The sequence below is a fragment of the Idiotropiscis lumnitzeri genome, chromosome 4 (genome assembly GCF_059441095.1).
Source record: "Idiotropiscis lumnitzeri isolate Australia: NSW breed Sydney's pygmy pipehorse chromosome 4, RoL_Ilum_1.0, whole genome shotgun sequence".
Lineage (NCBI taxonomy): Eukaryota > Metazoa > Chordata > Actinopteri > Syngnathiformes > Syngnathidae > Idiotropiscis > Idiotropiscis lumnitzeri.
This window is the reverse complement of record NC_142394.1, coordinates 11,611,978-11,639,924: the sequence shown is the minus strand read 5'-3', so window position 1 is coordinate 11,639,924 and position 27,947 is coordinate 11,611,978. Positions and strand designations below refer to the sequence as shown.

Sequence of the window (27,947 nt, the reverse complement as noted above, 5' to 3'; positions counted from 1 at the left end):
TAGACTGAAAACAAAAGAAACTTTTATTACTTTAAGACATTTTAATTGTTCTGCGTAGCAAACAGGAATATTAAATGTGTGCATTGTTCCGAATACATAAAGCAAACTCTTGAAAAAAGGAGAGCAAAGCACATGCATTTGATGAGATTAAAAAAAAAACAATCAACTGTAAAAATCGGCAAACAAAATCCCGTGAAGAAAAAAAATAATCCCTCAAAATTAGAAAACAAAACATATATTCCAGTGATGCTTTCCTTTTTATTTTGCACCTGCCTCTCATTAATGTTGAAAAGAGCCACATTCCGGTATATGGCAAGCACACCCAACACCAAACAACGGCGACAGCAGTTTTTTTGTGCTTCGTATCAGATTGGGTATGTCATCATCATTAAGTGTGCAAAGAACAGAAACCCCTGCAAGTGATCGCCAAGGATTTTCTCCCTGAACAACACTTTTCATCCCCACTCAGGGTGTGACTTGTGAACGAGTAAGATGTTAATATTAATCCATCCAGTTATTTGAAGTTCGTATAAGATGGCAATTCCAGTATTTGTTTGCATAGGAATATAAGAGACACATTACATATTTGCTGGTGGCTGGATGTGAGTAGGTGGGTGCTGGGTTCGGAGTCCATCCATCATTCTGTCATTTTGGCCCCATAAAGTACATAAAAGCCCACATACATGACATTTCCCTTGTTTTCTGACCCCCATCGATACACAGACGTGCATACAAATTCTTTTCAGTGCGCGACTTCCGCGGATCCCGCTAAGTTGCGTCTGAAACCTAGAATTTATGAGAGTGGTGGGTACCATAATTACACATGCACACAGACATACACATAAGTAGGAACTAAAAATAGATGACTCACATTATTCACTCGTAAAAGCACACAGGCATGTAAACTGCTTTTTGAAAGGGTGTTTCCACATTCGGGAACTGCTTACTCAGTGCAAGAACTTTCCCTAATGACACAGCAGGCAAATTGAAAGGAATGTTGATGTCATTTTACTGTGCTGGCTTTCATTGTTTAGGGGTGTCATCCCTTATACAAATAAAGAAATGAAAAGAAAAAAAAAAAATCTCACACCGATGCGTGTACAACCCTGAACAAAATCATTCACCCAATGTGAGAGCTGCTACTAAGTGCAAGCTTTGACCGAGTGAAATGACAGGACTGGACTCCTACTCAATGGCACTTTTTCCAGCAACGCAGTGGAATTATCAGCATTTACAAACATCAATGTACAACACACAGTATCAAACAAGAATACAGCAATATAATTTCAAGGATTACAAAAAAAAAAAAAATAAGTGGACAATTCATGGCGCATTCAAAACTAACCGTTTGGAGCAGTTCTTGCGTGCCTAATATTACAAAGACAATTTTGAAAATATCTGTGAATCCCTCCTCTGCAACGACCGTTCATATGATCCAGCAAATCAAATGATTAAGAGCTGTGGTGAAGAAACAGAAAAAAACAGTCACATTTCGACAAAAGTGGCAACAATTCTTAACTTGTAGAACAATATTGGCTGCAGCGATGAGAAGCAAATCTGTTTGACAGCACGTGACAGTGACACACAAACAAAACAAAACAATGCAAAATAAAAAAACAAAAAAGAGGGGCCCCTATAGTCTAACTGGAGCGAGTAGGCGCAGCTTCCAGTAGCTCCTCTGAAGAATCTCCTGCTTCGATCTTGTGCTCATCCTTCTCATCCAACTTGCCCTTATTAATGAGCACCTTGCTCGATGAAGGCGCGTCTTCCTGCATCAGTTCTTTGGCCAGGATGTTGGTCACTGCATGACCAGCTCTTCTATGGTTGGCTGAGAAAGAGCAGCAAACACAACGTGAGTGAGTGACATCAGCAAATACGCAGGCTCTGAGAAATATTGTTGAACTCATAACAAGTCCATGCAGGCATGACCACGGGTGGACTGCACGCGTGGGGCCATTTTCACCACTGCAAACGATTCAGTTTCATTTCTCAGCACTTTGACGTTGAGCTACATGCACACACGCACACAAACATGCTAGTGTGTTGTTACGTTCACATAACCGCACATTTCTGCAAAGACTATAATGTCCAATTTTGAGTGACACAAATCAGAGTGCTATTAATTTAACATGTTCATTGTGCAGTAGTGTAATCTGTCTGTTGTGTGTTTCTTACGACCAACAACTTTCTATGATGGTTCATTGCAGTTTTAAAGCATTGCAAACTACACTCATGATGAACATAGCGTGGTGTATCATTCTTTCTTTTCAATTCAAATGCCAATGGAAAATAACAAAACTAAAAAGGACTCAGTTATTTCATTTTGAATTACATAATTTTAAAAATGACATTTTAGGCTCAGGTAAACAAAAAGCCACAGAATTGAGTTTGATATTTACAAAGTAATTGGTCTAGTTTGCATGAATTTAAATTTGGGTAAAGAGCAAGCAGTGGTATAGACGCTTGTTAGTTTCGACAATTAGTATTACAAGGTTAGGAACTATTATAGTATATACTACTACTAATATAACCATTAGGAACTGTGTGTATCTGCAGCAGTTGACTGACTGTGGAGACTAACAAGCTCATTATTCATAAAATTTAATTTAATAAATGCTCATATTTAGTTAACCATGTAAATATGACCAATTAAATATCAAAATCAAAAGACAGTTCTGTGGTTCATCTTTTACAATTCAGACTTTTGAACTGAGTCTAAAATTCAAGCATGATATAATCTGTTAAATAAAAAACATTTTTGTATGTTGGATTACAAAAATAAATGAAGTAATGAGTCACTTTTCTTTTTTCCCCCATTGCCAGTTGAAAATGGAAAGATCAATAAGTAATATCGAGTAAAGTCTTGTAAAACAGTTCTGAAGGAGTTCTAGAATTGTGTTTGTGTACCGAATGAGCAGCACACCGGCACACTCGTTCTCATGACACCTGCACAGGAAAGCTTAGTGGCACACACACGTATGTGGCTCAACGCCAAACATGGCACTAATAGAAATGGAGAGAGTACAAGGAGTAACAAGTGGTGTTCAGAAATGAGCGCAATGAAGAAAACCTGCTGTCTCTTCTCCTACCGGCTTTTCCACACACTTGTCGGGCAGCAGCAGCAGCAGCAGCCATTTTGAATTAAATAGGTCAGGAGGAGATTGCATTGGAGTATTTATGTTTCTTTCATGTCAGACGGTTTATCACAGGAACTTTTTGTCCGTGTTGTGACGATGCAAACCACACATGCAAGATGAACCATGGTAACACAAACGTCAACCCAAAACACAACTCATGGTTCGTACTCTATGGGGGTTAAATCACAAAACACGGTTACCGATCATGTCTCCAGAATAAGCTGCGACAAAGACACTATAGAGCCTGGGAAGAAAAGAGGAGAGGAGGGTAGAGAGATGTTTAAAAATACAAACCTGCAATGTGGACCATGGAGCTGTATTTCCTCATCCACATTTTTGCACAGATATTTTACTAATGATCTTAGAGCAGCACATTTTCACAAACATTCTATTTCCAGACTGTAAATATATGCGCATGCCCCAAAAAGAAACTCAGCGGTGATGATGGGAAGAGGAAGACGTAGAGTATGTGGATACAACTCGGGGACAAAGAGGCCTACATGGAATAGAAATGAATAATGACAGACTGCTTGCAGAGTGCTAAGTGAAAGAAAGAGAGCAGATTTGCAAACCAGTAAATAACTTTAGCAGCCCTGGGAGTACCTGAGCGAATGGGTTTCATTGAAAATTTAGAGGCACTACTTGAGTCTGAAAGTTTCAGAATGAGAGCCATCCTCAGGCTTGAATTAGAAGGTTCCTTTAAGAGCTCAAGATGTTTTATTTTGACATCATTCTATGACAGAAAGCCATTTATTGAGACATTTGACTTTTACAATACATTATATTGACATTTTTCAATTTCAATCATTCCTGCAAATGTCAATAGTTCATTTTTGAGTGATGCTCAATCGCTGATAGACATGTAGTAGGGTATATTGACCAAACACTACTAGGAAGCAACCAAATTCAAAGACTGTTATCTTGATTTTACACTGCAGCAAAAGGCCGAGCATAGTCAGGATGAGAGTTGTGCTTATAATACGATGTCTCGTGTGGGCTCAGAAAGGAGGGTTGGGTGGAAAAATGTACTAAATTATTTCCCTAATTGTTTAACACGTGGCACTACAAACAGAAGACGTCCAAAGCATGTCTTACTCAACAAAGGAGCTGGTACTTTGACTAAATGATCCATGGGCTTAGCATGACGCCAGGTTGCGCAGCAAGAGCGAAATGGGACGTCCAGACTCAGATCAAAAGATTAGTTTATGAGTGGGTGTGGCACTATATTGGTTCTTTTGAGCACTGAATGGGATCTTAGGGGGGGGGGCACTTATGGCTGAAGGGAAAAGATCATCTGTAACACATTATACTCCCGCAGACTGCCGGGCAAGGGGAAAGAATGTTTGATTGAACACGATATAGAGAACACACAGCGATGATGAGGTGTGAAGTAAGCCACTGCAAAATAAAAGAAGGTAACAAACAAAGCCTAATATAGTATAAAGCCTCCATCTGCATGTTTTTTTGTGTGTACTAGAGTAGTAATTATGTTAAAGCTAGAGTAAGATGTTAGCATAGCATGTATTGTGTCCACATACTTTTTTTTAAATTTTATTTTACTTTATTTTTGTACTGTCCATATACATGTCCAGTTTAGCAGGGACCTGTAGCACCCTCCACTGGCTTAAGTGTGTAACAAGCAGCTTCAAGTGAGACGTCATCAAACAATGGTAATTGCTAGTGCATACATGTAAAGTGGCTAAAAAGACCACACATGCCTGTTGACATCCCAGGCCAGAAAAAAAAAGACCTAAATCTTTTCAAACCTTTTCCACCGATATTGGGACATACATATTTTTTCAGATGTAAAAATAAACGTCTGAGAATGTGGTTGCACGCGTGTCAAAACTAGGGATGGTTCTGTGTTCAGATTTAATCACATTCAAACTCATATTAGATTGGAGTCAGCACACACCTGCCATCATTGACAGCACCTATAAGTAACCCCAAACCAATTTCAGCTGTACTAGTATGTAGATTTATTTATTTTTTTGCTTTCCAGCAACAAACAGATTTGTGCAAAAACTATTGCCCCAGTTGCCACACATGTTTAAGACTTATGGGCAAAAAAATAAAAGTTCAAAGTCAAAGGAAATGTCCAACATTTTTGCAAAATTTTGAAAACAAGTTTGAAAAAAAAAATTAAAAAAGCTTAGAGCGCAAATAAATGTGGTGCTTTGTCAGTGTATTAGACTATACCTTTCAATCCCATGGACCATAATGACGTGTCCCATACTGTTTTTATTCCACCGATCACCACACTGTGAGGAGAGCAAAACAAAAACAACAGACACAAACACTGTGCGTGTGTCTGTTGTTTTTATTTAATTTTATTTTCTTTACTTGGCCACGTGTCTCCTTTTGCAGTGCCTGTCAGTGATGTTGAATTTATATTTTGGACACTGATTGGCTGTCGCCGACGTAGGACATACTGGGCCCACGTGGGCTGGCCTGAAATACTGATGGGAACTTAGTCAATTGACTGATGATGCCCACCTTTGGAATTCTGTCCTGTTCTAATTATATGCGTGGTGGCACATAATAAACCTTGAGGCTTCTACAAGAATGAAAAAAATATGTCAGGAAAATCCTGTAGGAATATTTAAAACTTATTTGGTGTTAATCAGGAACACTTGAAATGGAGGCAGGTGTGTGCTGCTTACCATTTAACATGAGTTTGAATGCAATTAATTCTAAACAGACACATCTTCAGTCAAAGAGGGTGTGCACACTTATGCAATTATATCAGCTCAGTTTTTTAAGTAGTTGTACAGGTGATAGGATGCATTTTTGATTGGGAAATTTAAAAAACAAAACAAAAAAAAAAAACAGTCATTTGAACAGGGGTGTGTAGACTTTTTATAACCACTGTATGAGAGTTACTGCCTTCTGGTGATGTCATGCCTGCTTCAACAATGAGGTGATATCAATGAAGGCCACACCAATGATCTCAATTGTTTCCCTTGTGTTTGTGTGTCCCTTTGTGAACATGTGCGAAAGATCACGGCTTTTCTATAGGGCAGACGGTGTGCAGAGCCAGCGTGTGCCTCCAGTGTTGCCATCCGCATCATCTTTGCTGCTTTGTTGTGATTGGTGCTTTGTCAAATGGTCGCTGCACTGATTGGATGCGGGTCACAACCGAGCAGATGGCTTGGTGGTGAGTGATTACACTCATGCCTCTACATGCAAAGCGCTAAAGTCTTGCATTAAATATCTGATAGCAGGTCTAAATTGACAAAACATGAACAGATCTTGAAATAACAACCTGAAGATCGTGAGAGTTTGGGGAAAAAAAGCATCCAATGGTATCTGGCCTGTGCAATATGATGGAGAGGATGTATTGGTATTCAAACACCCATGTGTGTCTTTGTGTTGGCATGCAGACATCTGCTGCGTGTGTTTTGTCTGCTCGGGTTTGAGCAGTGGACAGAGGGAGGGGGTTAGACAGCTGGGAGTACCCTAGGCTGCCCACTCATACAATACAAGCAGCACAAATACCCACAGTGAGTTGAGGTAAGGGTCAAAGGTGAAGACTAGATAGCTTGAGCAGCCTCGTGGCTTCACATTCAGTCACAATTACGGGACACAATGAGCTTGGCAACACACTCCATAGGCCCTCGTTTAACCTCACGTAGGTGACATTTGTTGCCGTCTGCACATTGTGGAGGAAATAGGGGTGTGAACAAGAGGGGCATGCTTCTGACGTCCTTAGACCATAAAAATAAATAATAGCAGTCCATATTGTTACCAAAGACTTGTTTTAACCCTGTGGTCACGGGTCTAAACTTTTTTTTTTTTTTTTTACAAGCAGTTTTCAAAGTTTTCAAAACCATGTTGTTTAACATCAAGTCAAACTTCATACATTCTATAATAGTATAGTAAACATTAAAAAAAAAGAAGAAAAGAAACAAACTGTTCTTCCATCTTACAGTTCTAGCTCTTACAGCCTTGTGTCTTAAAGGGACCCTGAAATGAAATTCTTTTTTTTCTTGAGGTTTTTGATCATAAATATGCAATCCCCGAGCCTGACTATGTCCCCAAAGTTGTGAGACAATGACTCATGTTTCCCTTGCTTATGACTGTTTGCATTGTTATAGCCAAAACTGCACAATCAAATGGGCTGCTTTAGCAGAACAGTTTTAAACGTCACAAACCTGACCTTTTTCGGTTATATACGTCACTAACACAGCAATACGAGTGAACACTTGGACATGTACGAGGCATGTTGTCTGAAATTATGACCACTTCATTTTGTAATCCGGAACACATGGACTGAGGCGAGTAGACCTTCCTAGTGGAGCCTGTAATAAGGTGAAATTTTGTGAAAAAAAAAGTGTTTTGATATAATATTAGGACATCCAGAGGATGGTTGTTGTCAATGCTGAAAGTTCATGTCAGGATCCCTTTCATACCGTTCTATCTACTGGGCATGTAGAAAATCTGATTCATGAATAGTATTTTTTAAGTGCACAATAGGGTAAACACTAAAAATTTACATCCACGCTTATAAGCTTTTTAAGTGTAATGATGGAGGAAGCCTGCGGCTCCAGTGGTGCGCCATAGATATCAGACTGAACCTCCTCTGTCAGTTCTGCTAAATTAAGCACTCGGACCCCCACACTGCCAGAGCCAAAAAGGAAAAGTCTGCTCTTTCTGGTGAGCAGCCCCTCCCACACAGTTTGCAAGATGAGGAGTAGCTGCAAGTTGTTGTAAAATAGTAGCTACATACTCTGGACAAAGATGACGCATAACACCGCCCCCATACAAGCATGGAAATTACTGACCAGTAGTTAAAATGACTTCACGGTGAAAGCAAGAAATTATGGTGGGGGTTAAGATGAAATGTGATCTCCATTGACATTTTTTTCTTCTCCTTTTACCGGAGCTATGCAAGCATTCTCTCTCTCGCATATGGCCTGCTCTTTCCTGAGGACTGAGGCAGCAAAACAGTATTCTGGGGGATTGGCTATAAACCTAGCCACTCTAATTTCTGTTGTTTCTGTCAGGACCATTACACTTTAATAGCTTACAATAACTTACCCAAATTGAAACTGTAGACCACAGAGAAACGCAACAGCAAATGTCCTAATGTGAACAAACAGTTTGCTTTGATTTGGCTCTTCACTTTACAAAAGACACACAAAACAAGAAGGCAGAAAGAATGCAGTCTACCCTCCAACTCTGAGGCACCGCTTCACATCTGGCTTCTATTGATGGTGGGATCGGGTTGCACACACTCAAACCCTTGTGTGTGAATGCACACGCACGCACACTTGGGCTTCTTTCAACAATGGACACTTCGTAACTCACATTTCAAAGCTTGCTGCGAAGTTAAACTTGATTACTTTGGGCTTACAGACTGAACAACAATGGCTAAAGTTTAATTGCATGCAATACAGTGGACCTCCACAATAGTGACGAAGCTCCACCACGAAGAGAGAATTTGAGGAGGATATGAGTTCCCACAAAAAGTGATGAAAAATTGTCTAGATTAATAGTTTAAACCATAAATATAAACCATAATTGCGATCTCAAGACACATTAATAGCATGTCAAATGCTTACAAACATTGCTGTACCCTTAAAGGAGAAGTCAACCCCAAAAGTTTCTTTACAAGAATATGTTCTATCCAGGCCCACTAGTCGAAACATGACATTCTGATTAATATTGCATTTGGGGAATATGTATTAAGCAGTAAAATCCACCTGTTTGTAGCCATCTCATTTTGTCATTTCTTTTTCATTTCTTCTGCTGCACAAGTTTGAGTGTACAAATGGGTTTGTGTTTTTTTGTTGTTGCTTTTACAGTAACCGGAATCATTTGTTGTCTCAAAATACAAGAAAATACATTTATATATTTTTTTGTCACAATTGTTTTTCTGCTGTGTTACAGAAAATCACAGACCACATTAACATTCAGTCAATAACCCTTTCAAAACCGCAAAACCCCCAAATTTACTCCTTTTCTTAGCCGAACATTTGGTTAAATGAACAAACAAAAACATAAATAAACTAAATCGGAATACCCCCTTTGAAAGGACTATTGGGTATGTCCATGAATGGAATATTTGTCTGTGGGAACAGAAATTAATAGTATGCAGGTTGCCTGGTGCTTAACCCATCGGAAATACACAAGCAGAGATAAACATGGCGAAACTGAGATGCAACCTCACTTTTGGAACGTGGGGGAAAACAACTACATTATTAATGTGATGAAAGACATGAATATAATGTCTATTATTGATGGTTGAAAGTAAGATGCGGAAATATGTTTATTTGTGTCATGATGCAGTTCATGCGTTGCGGTTTAAATAGGGAAATTGAAATTGATCACAATTACCATCTATAATGAATAATTGCCTGCTCACGCATGTAAACATGTTATTCCGAATGTTACAGAAACTGGAATGGGACCTTAAACCGAATATTGAGCGCATATAAATGTAGTCACTAGTATGCAAGATTTTTTTGGCCCCCAAAAAATAAATAGAATGCTGACCCGCAAATATACGGTACGAGAATGTCCATGAGTTTTCTCACATTTTGAGATTTTCCCATTATATATTTCATGACTATTTAATGGAGAAAAAAAATTCAACACATATTTCACATTGTGAATAATAATGAGAGATGGGAAACTTTAAAAGAAAGTCTGTTGACTTCAATTAGCCTCAAGTGGTAAGTGGTATTTGGTATTATTCCTCAACTTTTTTATTCATGAATCAACTCCCAGCACCCACCCTGTGGCTTAATGTGGATAGTGACGGATTTCCCCCACTCACAAAAAGAATAAGAAAGGAAACATCTGGTAGTGACAGGTGACAAAGTCAACAATGTTTAAGAAAGGATGGGGTGCACACATTATAAAACAGGAATAATATGATAATAAAAAAAAAACAATAACCAAAATGAAAAAAGTAACAAAGTAACAAAGAAATGCATGTGTTCAGTAGTTAAGTGTACCTGCTTGCCGCGGTCCTCTCTTTCTCCTGAAAGCAGCACCAGACTGCAGCGCCTCCAAGAGTCCATCCATGATGCCGGTTTCATCTCCTTCTAAAAGCACATCAAAACGTAACATGAGCAATCTATCAAAAAAATAAAACAATTAATAAGGAAATTTATTTTTTCTACATGGATGCCATTTGTAATCAGCACAGCACATACATATATTCTAATTTTGAGGGGTTTTGCCATACTGCCAACCAATCAGTGATTTTCTCAGACCCACGTGGGCTGATGGGCGTTTGTTTTCCAGCCAAGCGGCCATGTTGGAAGATTTGCCACATTAACCCAGATAAGCACTGACCTAGATGAGGTGCTGTGCTCTCACTGCAACTTCATGCTAAATTTTGCAGGTAGAAAAAAGGCTCAATATATATATATATTTTTTAAACTGATAAAAATATTTAAACACTGGTAAATGGAATGACTGTTGTCTAGAGTTGATGAGGAATATGCAGAAAAGTAAGCATGCAGCAGTTTACAATTATGTGGATGATGTCTGTCTCATTATTTGGTAGTTCTCAGTCAGGCTGTATGCAAGTGTGCGTTTTGACGGATCCACAACTATGTAAACGTGTGTGTGGGGGGGATTTACTAGTACAGCTCTGCAGCCAGGCAGATGGTTTTAATTATTTCTGAATAGGACGAGAGGGGTCTGGAAAAGAAGGCTGCGGGGTCAAAGGTTTATGTCGCCACCAGCCAACCCCCACAGTTGTATGCGTGCGCACACAGGCACGCACGCACAAACGCATCTAGCAATAAGCCATGTGGCAGATGGCCTGCAGCTTCCAGATCAGCTTCACACATTTCCTTTCAATGGTGCGCATACACCGCTCAGTGCTGATAGCTGGTAACTACACCGATGCTTCATGGTGATCTCAGCAATGTTTTTTTTTCTCCTTTGATGGAAGCACATACAACACAAGGATGCTTACACTAATTACATGGCTGCTTTAAACCACCAGTGCAAGCGCATTGCAAGGAAGTGTAAACACAGTTGTTAAGGCGCTGTCTGGCCTTGAGCGATAATGTCACATAAATACATTCTTCTTTCACTGGAGGTTTTTTTATTTCCATTTTTGAAGGTCCACAACAGGGCTAATTATGCCAGCACATGATGATAGACATGCATTTTATTATTTCAATTGTTGTCTGTGTTCCGTCTAGTTAATGGAGTTGCAGATGTAAGAGTTAAGGCAACATGAAGAAGAGAGGTTAAAAAAATTAAGGGCCCCAAGTCAAGTATTAGCTTGTCACATGTCTACACGTGCTGTTTGGAAGGTCCTGCCTGAGGCCACTAAGTACATAAGACAGATTAATTTGTGTAATAGCATTAGACCACAAGAGCAATAAAAGATGGCTCACTGGATCAGATCGATTAACACAAACACAATCTAGCACAGGCAAAAATACAATGTGAGGGCATAATCTTGCGTGGAGCAATAACACCTCTGGTGGATGTTCATTTACATAGTAAAATAATTTGGTGAATATCTGAGACGCACTGAATAGTACAGAGAAGTTGTGATTCTCTTCAGTCCATCAATGTTTCTCTCGTCCTCTGCTTTCCTCTTGTTCTCTCCTCTTAACCTCTCCATCAAGAGACAACTATATTTGTGTGTGTGTGTGAGTTCAAGCCTCAACAGAGCAGCTGCTGCATTCGCTGCTTCACCATCCCCTCCCCCACTGTGGTCACGCAAACACTTGCGTGGAGCGTGAGCACTCCCAGCGGTGGTTCCCATACCAGCATCTGAGAGGGAGTGTAGGTCACACATGCGCACACCCCTTCCGAGCAATGTCTTTTGCGGACTCTACTGACGCCTAGTTGCAGGAATAGGTCAATTCCCATTTCCAAGTAGTTGGGATGAGACCACAGTGTTTTTCCAGAGGATGTGGGAAGTTCCATGTCAGAACATTTAGGATACAGTGGACTCTCCCTTATACTACTAAAAGCTCATAATACATTTTCGTTTCATCAATTTTAAGTAAATATACTTGAGAGAGGACAAATAGTTCGACACCAAAAAAAGGGTGGGGAGGGGGGAGTGTTGAGCATTGTCACACTGTCAAGGTAAAACCAAAATCACAACCTGACCTTCCAGGGTTTAATCAACAACAGGAGTGCTATGCAGACAGAGATAGCATGCGAACGAAGAACATTTAGTTATTTCATGAGATAACCCAGAAAGAAACAAGGAAACATGGAAGAAGGGAAAGTGCAAATGTGTCATTGCTGAAAGCAATGATTGTGTCACAGACATCCAGTATGAGGGTTATAAACAAATACAGCACAAAGAGCAGGTGTGTGTATTTGTGTGTGGTTGAATTCAAATAAGGGTGTTTAGGTGACCCGAGGCAATCAAATATGCCACCTGTATGTAAATTATCTCCAACCCTCACACACGCACACACCTTTGAAGTTCTATTATTTTCTACTCACATGCCTCTAGAGGTACAATGCAAACTAATACTCCTGCTTTCAATTCAAAAACGTCACTCCATATGTCAAACGCACATAAGATGGCATCTCGAGGTCCTTAATGTTGATTTAGATGATATGTGAACAAATGCAGCGAGAAAGCTTGATTAAACAAAAGAAAGAGAGGAGAATGAACAATGTCCCCCAAAAAACATACAGGGACACGCATACATACAGTCTTAAAGTCAAAATAAATAAATAACTAAATAAATAAATAAACAGCTTATATTGGGCTGTAGTGAATCTGGAATTGTGGAATCTTTGGAGATGCCAAAGTGGAGCAAGACAGAAGGAATCTACTGAAACTAGGTCATAATTATTCATGGAGATAATTTATCTCACTCTCTGTCTACCAAGAAGGATTCTTTTTGTCTGTAAAGGGATGACTATGGAAATACATAATTTTAGCAGACTACACATTTTACCATGGAAAAACATGTTCTTTGAAGTTATTTTTGTGTGTAAGCAACTCTATTTGCCAGAAGAGTTACAAATAGGCCAGAAAGTTTCTTGATAATGTATCCGACTTGAATTTGTTTTCCAAAGACACTATTTTTAAACAAGTCATCTATATTAGATTATCTCTGGTCGTGAAATTGTGATCTCTTTGTCAAAGTTAAACCCACACATTCTGATACACACAGAAATACTCCTAAGTGTGGACTTTGAGTGCCCCCAACTGGCATAGGGAGGAAATAACAAAATAAGACAGTTGCTGGTTTCTTCCTAAAATCAAATTTAAGAACAAAACATTTACCTGTGTTGATGTCCAGGAGCTGATTCTTTTTGAGTTTCTCCTCCTTTTCCCTCTCTGCCTTTTCCCTGGCCAGTTTGGCTCTTTTGATCTTTTCTTCTGCCTCCTTCCTCTTCTGATTATCCTTCACTGCTTGCTGATGGAAGGACAATGAAAAAAATATTATGCGAAAGAAAATATGACATTTCGACACAGAATATCACTTTTGTACGAACCAAATGACTCTTTAAATAATCAAGATTGTTTTGGAAAACATCAATTTAAATCCAGGATACATTCCAAATATGTCCACATGATGCATAACTAAAAAAAACTACATGAGTTATACTACAATTTTATGTCAATATGAATTTCTTTGTTCAATTAACTCGATAAGGATTTGCATAGACAACAGAAAATACCTGGAACATGTTGTTAAAGGTGTTGAGGTCCCCAAAGAACTCCTCCACTGAAAGTTTTCGTGGGTTAAATACAAAGTAGGCTCCCAGATCGCTATACTGCTTCTCCATATTTTTATGCATCAGGTCCAGCTTCTCATACTGTTCATGTGCGCTGGTTACAAAATTGTGAACAATTTACGTTAAGGAACACAGAATAAATATCCCCGTAACTTTTTTTGACACCCTAACAATGTAATGAATAATTGAACTGCTGAATTATTTTGATCTAGTAGATAAACAGGATATCGACATCTTCTCAACAAATTGATCCTTGTCATTTTGTGCGGGGGGAAAGGTTTCAATGTCTTTTTCCAGGTTCTTGATCTGACGACCCATCATCTCTACATTCTTTTGAAGTGTCTCTGCCGAAACTATGATCAGAAAAAAATTACAATTGTAATTTTTTATGCATATGGATCATTATTTTGTTGTGTTTGTTTCAAATGATTATTGAAGTGAGGGCAGCACAGTTTGATGTCCAGTTTACCTCTGCTGGCCTTCTCAACATGGATGAGCTCGTCCGTGAAGTTCATGACCTCCGGATAATGCTCCATGCACACGTCAGCAAGAAAGTGGAGCAGTGTCTGCTTCAGGTCAGCTGATTTGGTGTCACGTAGCTGGTTGGATGAAATATTAGATTATGGTCCATCGATAAAGCTGACAATGACAAATGGATCTAAAATCTATACAATCGCCAGTGTAGCCGCAGCTGTAAAATGGAACAGGAACATTTCTAAATTAATTATAGCCGGATTTATATGGAGATTATTTTATCATTCTGATGATTTAGGATTCTAAATGAAGATCTGTCACCGGTTTCCTGATCTATTTTGATCTGCCATTTACATGCTCCACTACATTAATCAGATTAGCAAAAGGAATATACCACACCTGTGAATCCGAATAAATACTCTTCGGAGTTTGACATTTTGTTTAGACTGAGGTGGTTGTATAGAGTATTTTCATTTTGTTTGGACATTTGGATTCATTCTAATCGGAACATATGGCCCCATGTAAACCAGTATGGAATGAATAAATCAGATTCCATTTGTGAAACCAAAGCTTTCCAATAGCCACAGTACATATACTCTAAAATCCTATGATGCTAATATAAAACTGTGACCGTAAAAGCACTTTTAAAAAGCCAAGTGAAAATGCCAAGGAAGAGTTTAGGAAAAAATAGCAGCAGTTCATATTAGCTGGGAAGCTAGGAAGTGTCTTTAGAAAAGCACATGCAACTTTTCAAATACTAAACAGCATAAGAAAAATGGTCTGAGAGGGAGCATGTCCGAAACCAATCAAGTTTCGAGGTGGGCTTTTGAACAGTTGTCACTGTTTTTTGTGTTTTCACCTTGCATAGGTAAGATATGGAAAATCCGAAGGCCTTGCCATTACGGGAGCCTGCGTTCATATAATTGCCAACAAGAAGGATGATCTGCAGCAGCTTGGCGAATGAGTCACTTTTCCTGAGCTCCTCGCACGCTGCCGTCACAGACACCACATCCGGTTTGATGTTGTTCAACTGTTCCTCAAACTGTAGCTTGAACAGGATGGCCTGAAGCCGTGGCCCCAACCGCTTCACACTTGACATCTAGGAAAAGATATGGACGAAGGATGAGTGGGGGCTTGCATGACTTTGGGGGATTTCATCCATTAGACACATCTTCCACAGTCGAACAAAACAGTGTCTGTTTTGGAAGCTGAACCATTACTGTGACTAATATAACGAGTGTTATTGAATTATCAGTATATGATAATCGTCCATGTCTCATCACATGCATATGACTAGTTGTTTACAAAAAACAGCAATGTTCTATATATAACTGCGTGCCTCCTTACCACTACTCCAAACTGTTCAGCCTCAGCCAAGTCGTCATATTCATCTTTCATCTCTCCTAGGACACTTAGCTGCTCCGGTGCAGGCAGCTGTTTGATCAGGTTCTACACAGAGAGACACATGCACACAAAAACACACGCACAAGTTAAATAGTTTTTTCTTTTCATATTTTGACAAACTTCTAGTATGATGGGAGAGCATTGTTAAATTGATTATGCTTGTCAAAAGTACTATTAACCTTTAAATGGCAGAATTGCTGACAACCCCCTCCTGCGTTCTCATTAAATTGTGCAGGCTTAATGAGATTTAAATAATAAAAAAGATACAACATCTACAAGAATATCCATTATTTGTGGATTTTTTTTCTCATTAAAAGGAACTACATTGTTTTGGTTGTAACACATGAATAAATGAAATAGGTTTCAATATCCTTGTGAAATCTGTACCTGAACCAAGGACTCCGTGAGGACTTTCTCGTTAACTTCCAGGATGCAGTTTTTGATTTCTTCATACGGAAGACGGAACGATCCAAGGAAAATGGCTACATGTACACACGCAAAAAAAGTTAATGTAACGCACAGTAATATAGTTATTTTGGAATACATTCAAGGATGAAACTCTAGCATTGGGTTGTGTTGTGCGCATGTCTTTTTAAACAAATGCTTATTTAGACTTACACAGGTTTTGTGAGGACTTTGAATCTAGAACCTTCAGCTCCTTGACTTTCTTCTTCTGCAACTGCTTCTTTTCATTTGTGTCCTCTAGTTCCTTTTTGGCTGGGGATGAGGACAAAGAAGATGAATCAATCAACAATTCATGTGAAAGACCTTGTTTGAAACACAATTTCCTCCAAAATCTTTATATGGACACTTAAAAGCAAAGCAAACAATGGAAGGGAAATGAGCTAGGTGATGATCTCTGCTCTAGTTCACCTCAAAGGTGTTTTATGTGGTTGAAGTAACAGCTCTTAAGTTCTTCCATACCAAAACTCATTCAAAAATACCTTACGGACCTTTCTTCGGACACAGACAGCCAAAAAAAAGGAAACGCGCCTTCCTCAAATTGATCCCATAAAGTCGGAAGAAATGACCAAAATACTTTGTTGGTTAAAGATAAGGTTGAGGGACTAATGGGGTCCAGCTGTCCAAATAGTTTCGCCTACTTATAGTGGAGCAAGGGACTCACATTGCTGTTTGATTAAAAGTTAATTAAAAAAAAAAACAATCTTTCCTTAAATTGCAAACATATATACAGTGCCAATGAAAATAACATGGGTTGATTAGAAAAAGAAATGTTTTGGGGTGACCAAGTAAAAGCCTCGACTTAAATCCATTTGAGATGCTGTGTTATGAACTATCTGAGAGAAGAGCGAGAGAGAAAAAAAAAAGTTGGCCAAAATTCCTCCACATAAGACTCATAGCCAGTTATTGCAAGCATGTCATATAAGTTATTGTTGACAAGGGTGGCAAAAACATTTATTAGGTTCAGGAAGCAATTACTTTTCATATAGGGACAAATGTATATCCTTTTGCCCCTTAATAAATAAAATGATCAATTATAAACTTTCTGAATTTGCTTGGTTGTCTGTCAGCTGTTAAAATTGGATAGATGATTTAAATCATTTCATTGGGATAAATATGCAAAAATAATATTAGAAATGAGAGATGAGCAAATACTTTTTCACCTGTACTAAATAGACAGTTTGAATCACCTCACCAAGCCTTCAAAGACTCACTCCATACCAACACTACCTAGGTTCATTTTTTCCATCAGAGCTGACATTTACGCGTGAAAGAATGGTGTGAGATGATAACGTCGGATAAGAAGTCCCCACGGCCTTCGAAATGCGCTTGGATGTTTGTTGGCTAGGAGGCATGTTAACATTTGCAAGACGCTTGAAAATACAGTACGTTTTATGACACACTCACACTTGACAAACACGTTTGTGCTAACACGCTCAAACAAGGTCACATTTGTGACTAAGGATGTGTCATTTTGTGTGGGGCAGACAAACATTAGGGCTGAAAGATGAACAAGTGCATTGGCATTGGACATGTCCTCATTTGAAGTGAAAATTGTACAGAGGCAAGGTCAATTCGATTTGAGGTCAGCATGAAAGTGTGTGTCACGGTTGGTGGTTCGTGCATTTTAGTGGACATTATTTAAACAATCTCAGTTTTAATCTCAACAGCAACCTAAATGACCCGCATCTATTTTTATCTTATAATTTAGTGACTGTTGATTTACAAAGAGCAGGCCAGACTACAGACCTCTTATTGCACAGGGTTTGCACATTCTATCTAAGGTGACATTTAAGTTTAAACTATTTCAAAGAAAAGAAAGTCTGACATTTAGTAATAGCTGAGGGTGAATAAACCAATGGAAAACACAAATCAAACTTCTACCCAAAATATAATATCAAATATATTTTTTCATGATCACACATCCTGAGAGTCACGTTTTAAAATCATACAGCAACAATCTCCATGGACAACAAACGGAGATGTCTGCAGCTCAAAACATGGCATCCATGTGGCAAGCCCATCATGAGCCTAGTCAAATGCTGCTTTGTTTCCAGAGAGGGCACATAGTTCACCAGTGAAGGCCTCTTAATCAGCTCTGAAACTCATCTTTAGCCCACTGAGTTAGAACATACAGACTGTGGTCTCAATAAGTGTTTCCCTGCATATCGGCAGACATTTCTGCCTCATGAGAGTTCAACAATCATATGTTTCACTTTATAAAAATAAACTGAAAACAATTTTTAGATTGTACTATAATCTGTATATCATGACACAAATCAACAACACAATGTACCCAATGCAGTGATATAACCTATTGATAGCTGGATGACAAAAACAGGAAGACATACACAGACACAACAGAACAGTATCCGCACAGCTGGGAGGAACTTAAGGAAGTGAGCATCACACATGGACAAACATTACAGAACACACACAAAAAAAGGACTGAACATTAACAATAAATATATATATATATATATATATATGGTCAGTTTTAATATTTTATAGAGAGCATTCTGCACCCTAATGCACTTTTAAGACGCACACACATGCTGCAAGGCACACAAGGCTCTAATCTGGTTGACCTATAAGATCAAACAATACAGTTAATCTGAGAGGAGACTTTTCATCATGTCACTAGGTTAATGTGTGAAAGATGATGAGGGAATTTGCGCTGTATGCTGGTGTTTGTGTGTGCGTGTGTGCTCCATAAACTAGAGTGCAGCTGTTCACTAGCCAATTGAATGAGAACAAGATGTGCTGACATCACAACTGATTCATGAAATGGGGGTTTGGAGTAACACAATTTGTAAAATGGCTGCTCTGTGGTTTCCACATGCCCAACCGGCTTCCATTTGTAAGCCGATGGCACCTCTAGTGGCGGCTATGGAGCATTGCGCCACGTCATGTGGGGGAGGAGAGGAGCAAACTGATGAGAATCACACACTTACTCCAGATTATTACAGACTAACTTGAAGATTTAAAGGGGGAAATATTAAAATATTAAAAAAATAAAAATAAAAATTAACAAATTACCTAAATTACATATATATATATATATATATATATATATATATATATATATACATGTATGCACGTGCACACACACTTTCACACACACACGCCCCCACACACACACAGACACCCACACATAAAATGAAAATTTAATTTTTACCAGAAAGACTTGCAAGACTTTTTAAGACCTATATATAGAAGAAGAACAGTTTTGCAGGACCAACTCCCCCCTTGTATGTTTGAGTCTGCCCAACAGCTGCTTGGCATTGAGAGATGGGGAGGAAACGTAGAGGGGGTTGCGTGCATTTACGGTCATGCATGTGTGTGCCATAAAAGGCACATGAAATTCTTCATTTCTGCCTCCTACTTTTATTTGACTAAAAAAAAAAAAAAAAGCATATGTGGATGGGGGGGGGGGGTGAACAAGATCATGAGGAGCTGAGGTCGTTGTCGAAATGTGCGTGTCTGTGCGCGTGAAAACACACAAAGAGGAGTCTGTTAGTCAGTCAGCAGACCAGTGTGTGCCCCTAACTCCCCCTTCTTTTCTCTTCCTCTATCCTTAAAAGGAAAAATATGTGGTGGAAAAGGTAGCCAAGCCTTGTATGAACGAAGGAAAGAAAGTTGGATAAACATTGTAAAAGTTTTGGCCTCTTCCCTTTTCTATTTCATTCTACGAGGTGTCTTCATCCTTTCATCACTGCCGCCTGTAGTTTATTTTTAACCTGCTAAAAGCTTTCAGATGATGTGCTCTATTGAATGCCGCACGACAATGTTTTTCATGAGCCCTCGGGAAGCACAATGGGAGAAAAAAAAAAACTTCAACACTTATATAACTCCTTTTTCCATTCCTGAAAGCATTCCAGGCCTGGAGATTGTCGTAACTGGGACGTTGGAGAGGGTTTTAAGTTTCAACATGAATGTGTGTGCGTGACTAGAGCTTCTTTGGAAAAATCTGCTAAGGAAAAGAAAACGACAAACAAATGCTTTGCCAACTTTTTTTTCTTTTTTTTTTTAGGAGAACAAAGAAGGAAACTTGCGTTTTCAGTTTGATAAGTTAACTTTGCGCCTGAAAAAAAAACAGGCATCAAATTCTTTGTGTGAAGTAAACAAGAGGTCAGAAGTATATGGCAGACAGGGGAACAGCTGTAGTCTTGGTTCCTTTAAACTTTAAATGTCCAACAAGCTGTCACTCGATAGAAGTGCGTGTGTATGTGTTTCAATATAAGTGTGTTTGACAGAAGAAGAATAAGGGGGTTTCCACGGTAACTGTGAGCCTGAAAGAGCCCCTTCATCCTGTTTTTCTCTGTGAAAGGAAACGGGAAGAAAAGACTGGCCAACGTGTGTGTGTGTGCGTGTACGGGTGTGCGTGCGCGTGCGTGCACGTGTATACGCGTGATTGTGTGAAAAGGACCAGATGGCAGGGTGGGGCAGAGAGGAGGGGGAATGGGGGCAGGATGTGGGAGGGCTAGGATGCGGGGGGAAGGCTTAAGGGAGGGGCTAAGACTGTGCTCACTTGCGCACCCCTGGCGCATGTACAGCGAAACTGCAGTCAAGAGCTTTCAAGTCTAACAACTTTGATGTTATCCTCAAAATAGACTATATAAATTTGTAGAACTTAATTCTTTGCTAATACCAATGGCTAACTGCATATGAATTAAGTTTCATGTCAATGTGTTTTCTCCACTGATGATCAGCTTTGGCTTGGGGGAGACAAATGTCAAAGAACATTTGATCAAAGTTTCACATTTTTAATTCACTTTTTTTTTTTTAAAGATGTTTGTTTGCAATCACTGTTTGAAAAAAAAATCTTTGCATAATTATCTACATTCTTACAAAATATAAATTAATCTTATACTGATCTATCATATGATTGTTATCATGTATTAAACAGTTTGTTGAAATACTAACACATCTCCAGACTTCTTGTATAGTTTAAAATATTTTGCATTCCCAATTAATGTTCAAAGAATGAATAATGAAAATATATAGAGAAAAAAAATCTAAAGTGTATTTGTTTTGATTTTGGAAAAAAAAACAACTAAAAAAATGCAATAAATGAATGCAATTGAATAGATAAATTCAGGTTGCAAAATTTTGTCACGTCTGGACTGTGCTGCAAATATACATGTTTTTCTTTTGTAGACTTGTCTTTTATTAAAACAAATTTGTGCATTTCTTTGATACAAAAGTGAATACAGGAGGCAAAAAGTAATTCGCACTGGATGAGTGGCTTTTCATCAGTGGAGCCACAGTGCCCTCCACTGGACACATTTGTGTACTGCAGATAAAAGGCGCAAGTATGTCAACACCCTTCTGTCACGCGACACCAATGTTCATTACCCACACTCTAAATTTCTTCTATCGCCTAATTTGTTAGTGAGCGAAAACAGAAGGGGAAAAGATTTCTGGTGAAGTTAAAAATGACATTTAAAAAAAGGAGGGGGTGGAGGAAGTGGACAAGAAAGTGAATCCACACAAGCGTTTGGAATGGAGAATTCGAGGACACAGAATTGGATAGTGCGAGTGTGTTGCTCTCTCAGGGCCGTTTTGACCTCCCTCTGCTCTTCTGGCCATGAAGGTCATCAGCAATGACGCACACAACAGCATTACTGATGACACACAAACGAACACACGCACACACACACCCACACACCCCCACACACGCACACCATCCCACACAAACGTGATACGCAGGCTGCATTGCTGATAAGGGCAACTACATTTGACGTACCAATACAACACCACCTTGAACTCGAAATTCACACTTGCTGAAACCACACAAAAGACCCATAAATCCCCATTCCAAATAACACACGCGCACACACACGGGGCGAGGTGAGCTGCAAGTGTGTCCTTATTAAATCAGTCCTATATCAGCCAGTCTCATTGGGAAAGCAGAAAAAGATTTACTACAGCAATTACACCAGCTAATTACAAGCAGGGAAGATAGAGAGAGCAGAGGAAAAGGATGGAGCACTAGAGTGCAAGGAGGGGAAGGAAATCAAATCAAGTAACAGGAGGAAAATAAAGATGGGAGGGGGCAGCAGATACTGAGAACTTAGTTTAAAGGACAAAGATGATGAGGAAGTGACCTTGAATGATTTACAGCAGCCAGGCCAGGAATAGAGTAAACACAAAAACACACACCCGGCACACAAAGTTTAACCTTGTCTGACTTCAAATGTGAGTGGGTGACTGACTAACAAAATGACTCACTGAGAGGGGGGAGAGGTGGGGCCAGAGTAGCGATGTTGTGGGACCGTGATAGTCTGCGTGGCACTTTGGTTCTCTATTTTGGAAGAGTCAATGTCCTTGATGCTAGAGCCTTTGCAGCAGAGTGCTCCCTCTAGCGGGAGGAGAGTGAATTGCAACAGAAGCTTGGTATATGTTGATTGATATTTGACGTTCGTTTGTACTGGGATGTGATGACATGAAGCATCCGAATTTGGTTGCCAAATCACATTCATAATAGCACTTTCGGATGTAGACAACTAAGCTGTAATAATGGAATGAGATTTCAGAAAAAGTTTCCATCATTTATCCATGCACACTGATTTACATGTCTGCAGTGGAGGAACTGATAACCTTCAAACTGAGTAAAAATCTAAATGAAAAAAAGTGAGATGACCTGGAAGACATACACCCCGCGAGGATCATTTTGCCCTGAACAAAAAAGGATTAGGTGTTCAGCTCTTGTCAGCTGTCAAATTTAATATATGACCACAAGGGAAAGAGAGCAGAGAATAAGAGCTACAAAAAATAGCCCACAGTTTGGATTTATGTAGAGCGAACGAGATGAAAGTCAGACAGAGAAAAGTGGACGTCGTCACAGTGTCATGCCATGGAGGACAGTTAAAAGCCCGTTGTCGAACGGCGCGGACACGCTCATCCTGCGCTAATCCCTCACTTTCTGTCTTCTTGTCTCCAGCCAGCCATCCCGTTAGCCGTCTTTATCTCTGCTTCAGTGATGAGGACAAAGAAAAGCACTCATTCATTTGCTAGCTGCTTCTCTCATTCCCTCCCTCTTAGTCTCCCCAGGCAAAGGTTTCCAGGCCTGATTAGTAATTGTGACTTGACCGCATGGTGGAAGGATTGGCACTCACGCGCAAACACACACAGAAGCGTGTACAGGCACACAAATGCTTGCAAGTCTAAGTGTGTGTGTGTGTGCCTGTATATGCGTGGCAAAGATGACAACAAGGGCCAGTTTTGCTTGGTCTAATTAACTCTTGAGCGAGCCCTCAAGACACCGGAGGGACTGGAGAGGTGGAGGGAATTTTGCCCTTCATAATGTCAGCCATTGCTTGCAGGAAAAACACACAGACACTTGGAAAAAGTGTACATGTCCACGGGCGTATGGATCAGGCTGATTTCTGGTGCTTGCCGTGATGTGTTTCTTCCAGGCAACATTGCTAACATGATCAAGCCTAGGAAAATGAAATAGAAACACTGGGAGCAAAGAAAGTAAAAAGTACTGGAGGAGAGATGAAGATGATGTACTGCAAAGTGGAACATTTGTGAGGGATAGATATTATTGTGAGGAAGATTGAGGAGCAAAAAGGTTCAGAGGCGAGGTAAAAGATGAGGTCAATAAAGCAGGAGTAATGAGTGGAAAGGAGATAGCTTGTCATGAATGTGATTTACACACCGAGGGGAGACGCACTCAATCCTGTCTAATAGTTCTTTCCATGAACTACATTAGAGTGTCTTTTATTTACAACTTTAAATAAAATCTGAAAGATCTGAATCTGGAATCAATATTGCACAGAGCACAATGAATGCCTCATTTGCATGGGTGAATCTGTCATTGCAAATGCCACCGGGGAACTTCTGCAGGTGTTTGAACTACATCAATAACGCTGGATCATAGCCAAACTAAGTAGCTAGAGGGCCTGATACCCGTGATCTGACAACTTCCACCTCTATGTGGGAACCTGGGGAAAAGTGTCTCTCATCAAAGACTTTCTGGTGTGCTGCATGGTTTCCAGGTTGTGAAATCAGTTTCACCCCATACCCCAAGAGGGAAGAAAAAAAAAAAAGCACCAAACCGCAAAATAAATTAAACAAGAGGATCGGATATTTAAAGAGGGAGACAAAAATGCAAATCCTCTCTGAGAACATCTGTCTGTTGCCCTCTCCCAGGAATCGGCTGCGCTCGGGCTCGACAAAAAGATACACGTGCATACACAAACAAGACACCAACAAAAGCACACAATACAAGTACACATCTAATCCCACCATGTGCTTAGCGAGACATCGGGGAACGTGTTGCCAATCAGACAGCTATGTGAGGCTGGGCAAATGAAAACAATCAAGGAACACAAAATATGGCTCACAGTCTGGCGCATGACTGAGTTCAGATTCATAAAAACATAATGCCAACTAGACTCCGCAGAGTCAAATCCGATGCATTCCTACAGGGACCCCGCCATGAGAGATTTCTTTTAAGTATTCTGTAACTAAAAATGATTGATGTCAGGAGTAGCACAGACGAAAAACAAAAAAAACAAAACAAACTAGAGCTTTCGATGCACTCAATAAAACTCGTCATCAAGATTTAAATGGGACATGCTCGGAATTAGTAGTTACAGCTAAGAGTAAGTACTATACTACACATTTCTAACTCGGAGTAAATCTGCCATTTAAAACAAATAAATAAAAAACAAATAATAATAAAACATTTATATCCTCCGAACATAAAGGCAAGTGTCGAAGGAGAAGACAGCCCCGACCTCACACCCATCAAACGTCTTTGAGATGAACTACAAATGCGATTTCTTTGGAAAAAAAACTTTGGACATGTTCATAAATTCCTGTAACATTGCAGACTGACACGCAATTAGACAGTAATCAATACACAGGGGAAAATTCTCTCTCATAACATCGGAACAAAAAAAAAAAAAAGAGAGAAATGAAATCATCCAAGACAAAGATGTTTGCGCGATGGACGATTTTCCTTTTTTCCCCAGAGGCAGGAGAAATGTTAAAATACAGCATAATAAAATATGTTTTCCTGGACTGTATGACAGCCAATGTTAGCTTCACATGTAAGAAAATATCAATATGCACGTTAAATAATGATGACAAATGATATGATAATGAGAAATGATGTGCTTGGACACTGGAAAGAAACTAAATCCAGAAAGGTAATGCAATACTCCAAGACTCAAAAGTTAAGAGTGGTGTCGCTTTCGATATATTTCAAACACAAATGATACATTTTCTCCTTCAGTGTGGGCCAGATGATCAACCAGCACGTTTACAAAACGATCCTGAGGTGTTTGCTTTGTTTAGGGAGTGAGACGAGGCAACAGTTGTGACAAGACAACGTAGCTCCTTCACGAGGCAACACGCCAGCTCGCAATGCACCGAGCATAAGACAGTTCCTCTTCTTTCTTAAGCTTCAAGGAGTCAACAAGGTGACCTGTGTTAAAGAGGTAGACCACGTCAAGATGGCCGTGAAGACAAAGCTGCGGAGGATGCTAGGCAAATCCGTCAAGGAGTGCATGAAGGTGGGGTTGAATGAATTCAGGAAAATTAGTTCCAACAGCATAACTTAATTTACATAGCTGAAGTAAAAATACATCTTTTGTGACACCAGTCCTGGAACATTCAAACACACCTTGTATAGCATAATATCTCACAATATTGAAATCTTGCCTCAATAGTGTACATTAGCGCAAACAGTGACTAGAACAAAATGCCAGTAAATTATCAAAGCTTTCTTCTGCTGCAAAATTCTCAACGTGATAGCATATGAATAATTTCTTTGTTCCACCTGTTGTGTATGCTTAGCACTTGTGAGCAAGCATGTGAGGGTATGTCAAGCTGGCTATCGCTCGACTGGCTGTCTTGTCTTTTCTCATGGCTCACTGAGTGTGTCAGCCTCTATTGGCCCTCGTTCAGCAGCTAGTGAGAGATGGCAGCACCATTAAAATTTAACTCACTCCCTCTCCACTCACTGACAAGAGAGACAGAAAGAGAGAGAGAGAGTACGAGCAAATGGCAGGGACAGAGCAAGCTGCCAAAACGAGTATATGCTAGCATGTATGCCACCACAGATATGGAGATACAGACACACACACACACACAAGCACACAAACCAACTCATTCCCTCGGAGTCAGTCAGATGTGATAGTGAGAGATGAGAGGCGACGGAGCGAAAGATCCTATACAGATGGAAAGTAAAGAACAAGATGGAACAGATTACCACTCGGAAAGCCGCACACACCTGATGCATGGGCGGCTATGGAAATGAGTGACATCAATTCAGCAGTAGAAATGGAGAATGTGAGTGGGCCTCATAGCACATCAGCCTATTCGAACCCCCCCCCCCTCTCCTCCACTGCCAGACTCTAAAGCCATACTTTTTATAACTAGAACCCATCAGATTTGGCTTCTCACTTCTCCACAAGCAATCATTCTTTTGCTTTCCTTTCTAAATCCACCCACATTCCCTTCTGTTGAATACTTTTTGACACGTCACTTTTTCATTTCTTGGTGCCTTCGTGCGCTGTCTGCATCTCTCTCCTGCTGTTGCTGTCATTTCCTTGCCTGATGAAGTGTGGGAAAGCAGGCGGCGCTCGGAGGCCTATGGCTTCTTAATTAAGAATCAAGACGGAACATGGCCTCTTAACAAGGACACACATTTGCATTGGTTTGCATTTGTAAGGCGCCTTGCTTTAAAAAACACACTACTGCATTTATCATCATCATCCCGGGCCTGACCTGAACCTTGCTACTTCAAATATGAATCTAATGCCAATTATAACATCAAGCCAATTTCTTCAATTTCATCTTGGCCCAACATAAATATTATCAGCATGTCCAGACACTCATTTCATTCTTCAAGGCCGATAACTTGAATTCGACTCACGCGCACACCTAATCAGAGGTGGAGACTGGTTGAAATCAGTGGGACTTAATCAGCAAGTGTTTGCACAACTGCAATCACACAAGACTTAGAATAACACACACACAGAGCTAAAACTGTAGACATGGAAAGAAGAAAATCAGCTCGGCCCATGATATTGAGTTTATCTCATCATCATTGTAACAGCGCGCACACAAAGAGAGGTGCGAAGAAGGTAGCTATTTCTAGTGTGCGTGCGTACATTCGCCACAAAGGTGACTTTGGGCTAGCTGGAATGGTAATTGGGAACACATATGCCTTTTTCCTTCCTTATCCCTGTGTTCATGTCAAATTGTCTTGCTAGCCTCAACACCACCACGCTTGTACCTCCCACTCTACCCCTCCTCTTCCCCTTGGCAAGGCTGATTACATTTCTGACATGAGTGAGGGGCGGACCAAGAGGAACGGGGGAAAAGTACAACAAATAATTGACTTGTAGAACAAAAGACTGACTGCGGGTTTTGTACTGGATAGAAAAAACATGGGCAATTAATCCACATCCAGCATACACCAAAAAAAACCAAAAAAACTTCAATTATATATGATCTATATATGCGTGTCTCCAAAGGGGAAACTTGGCAAGGTGGAGTAAAAGTAAAGTACACTTGCCGCACTGATCTTTTCTGTGGAGGAGCATGCACACCGTTCACTGGCCATCTCTTTTTCCTCAGACGAGTGGCATTTGCTTCTTTTTTTTTTCTACCTTTCTCCTCCCACACTGTTGCTGTGGTGATAAAATTAGCATTCCTTTCCTTTCGTCTTTCCCCCGACGGATGGACAGGAGGTGAGGACCACGGGGACAAGAAGACAGGAGTGAGAGCGCATGAAAAATCACGACAAAAAGACAT

The 27,947-nt window shown here is 39.9% G+C and overlaps 1 protein-coding gene across 1 annotated transcript; it reads right to left on the bottom strand.

Moving 5' to 3' along the window:
* Window positions 1-27,947, bottom strand: LOC148338122 (protein diaphanous homolog 1-like). The gene is made up of 11 exons (XM_088293483.1): window positions 27,803-27,947; window positions 16,326-16,424; window positions 16,095-16,189; window positions 15,651-15,752; window positions 15,163-15,402; window positions 14,299-14,428; window positions 14,058-14,182; window positions 13,773-13,937; window positions 13,375-13,507; window positions 10,100-10,189; window positions 1-1,828 (listed from the first exon to the last, which is right to left on the bottom strand). The coding sequence occupies exons 1-11, from the start codon at window positions 27,945-27,947 to the stop codon at window positions 1,641-1,643; spliced, it is 1,512 nt and encodes a 503-aa protein (XP_088149609.1). The 3' UTR covers window positions 1-1,640.

Bases quoted from the DNA above. Each gene is read 5' to 3' on its own strand.
- LOC148338122 (XM_088293483.1), bottom strand. From the start codon at position 27,947: ATGTCTTTTTGTCGTGATTTTTCATGCGCTCTCACTCCTGTCTTCTTG. The intron at 13,508-13,772 runs GTATTTTCTGTT...TCCTTCCATCAG, and splicing joins CCTTTAACAACATGTTCCAG to CAAGCAGTGAAGGATAATCA. The intron at 10,190-13,374 runs GTAAATGTTTTG...ATGTGCTTTTAG, and splicing joins GCTCCTGGACATCAACACAG to AAGGAGATGAAACCGGCATC.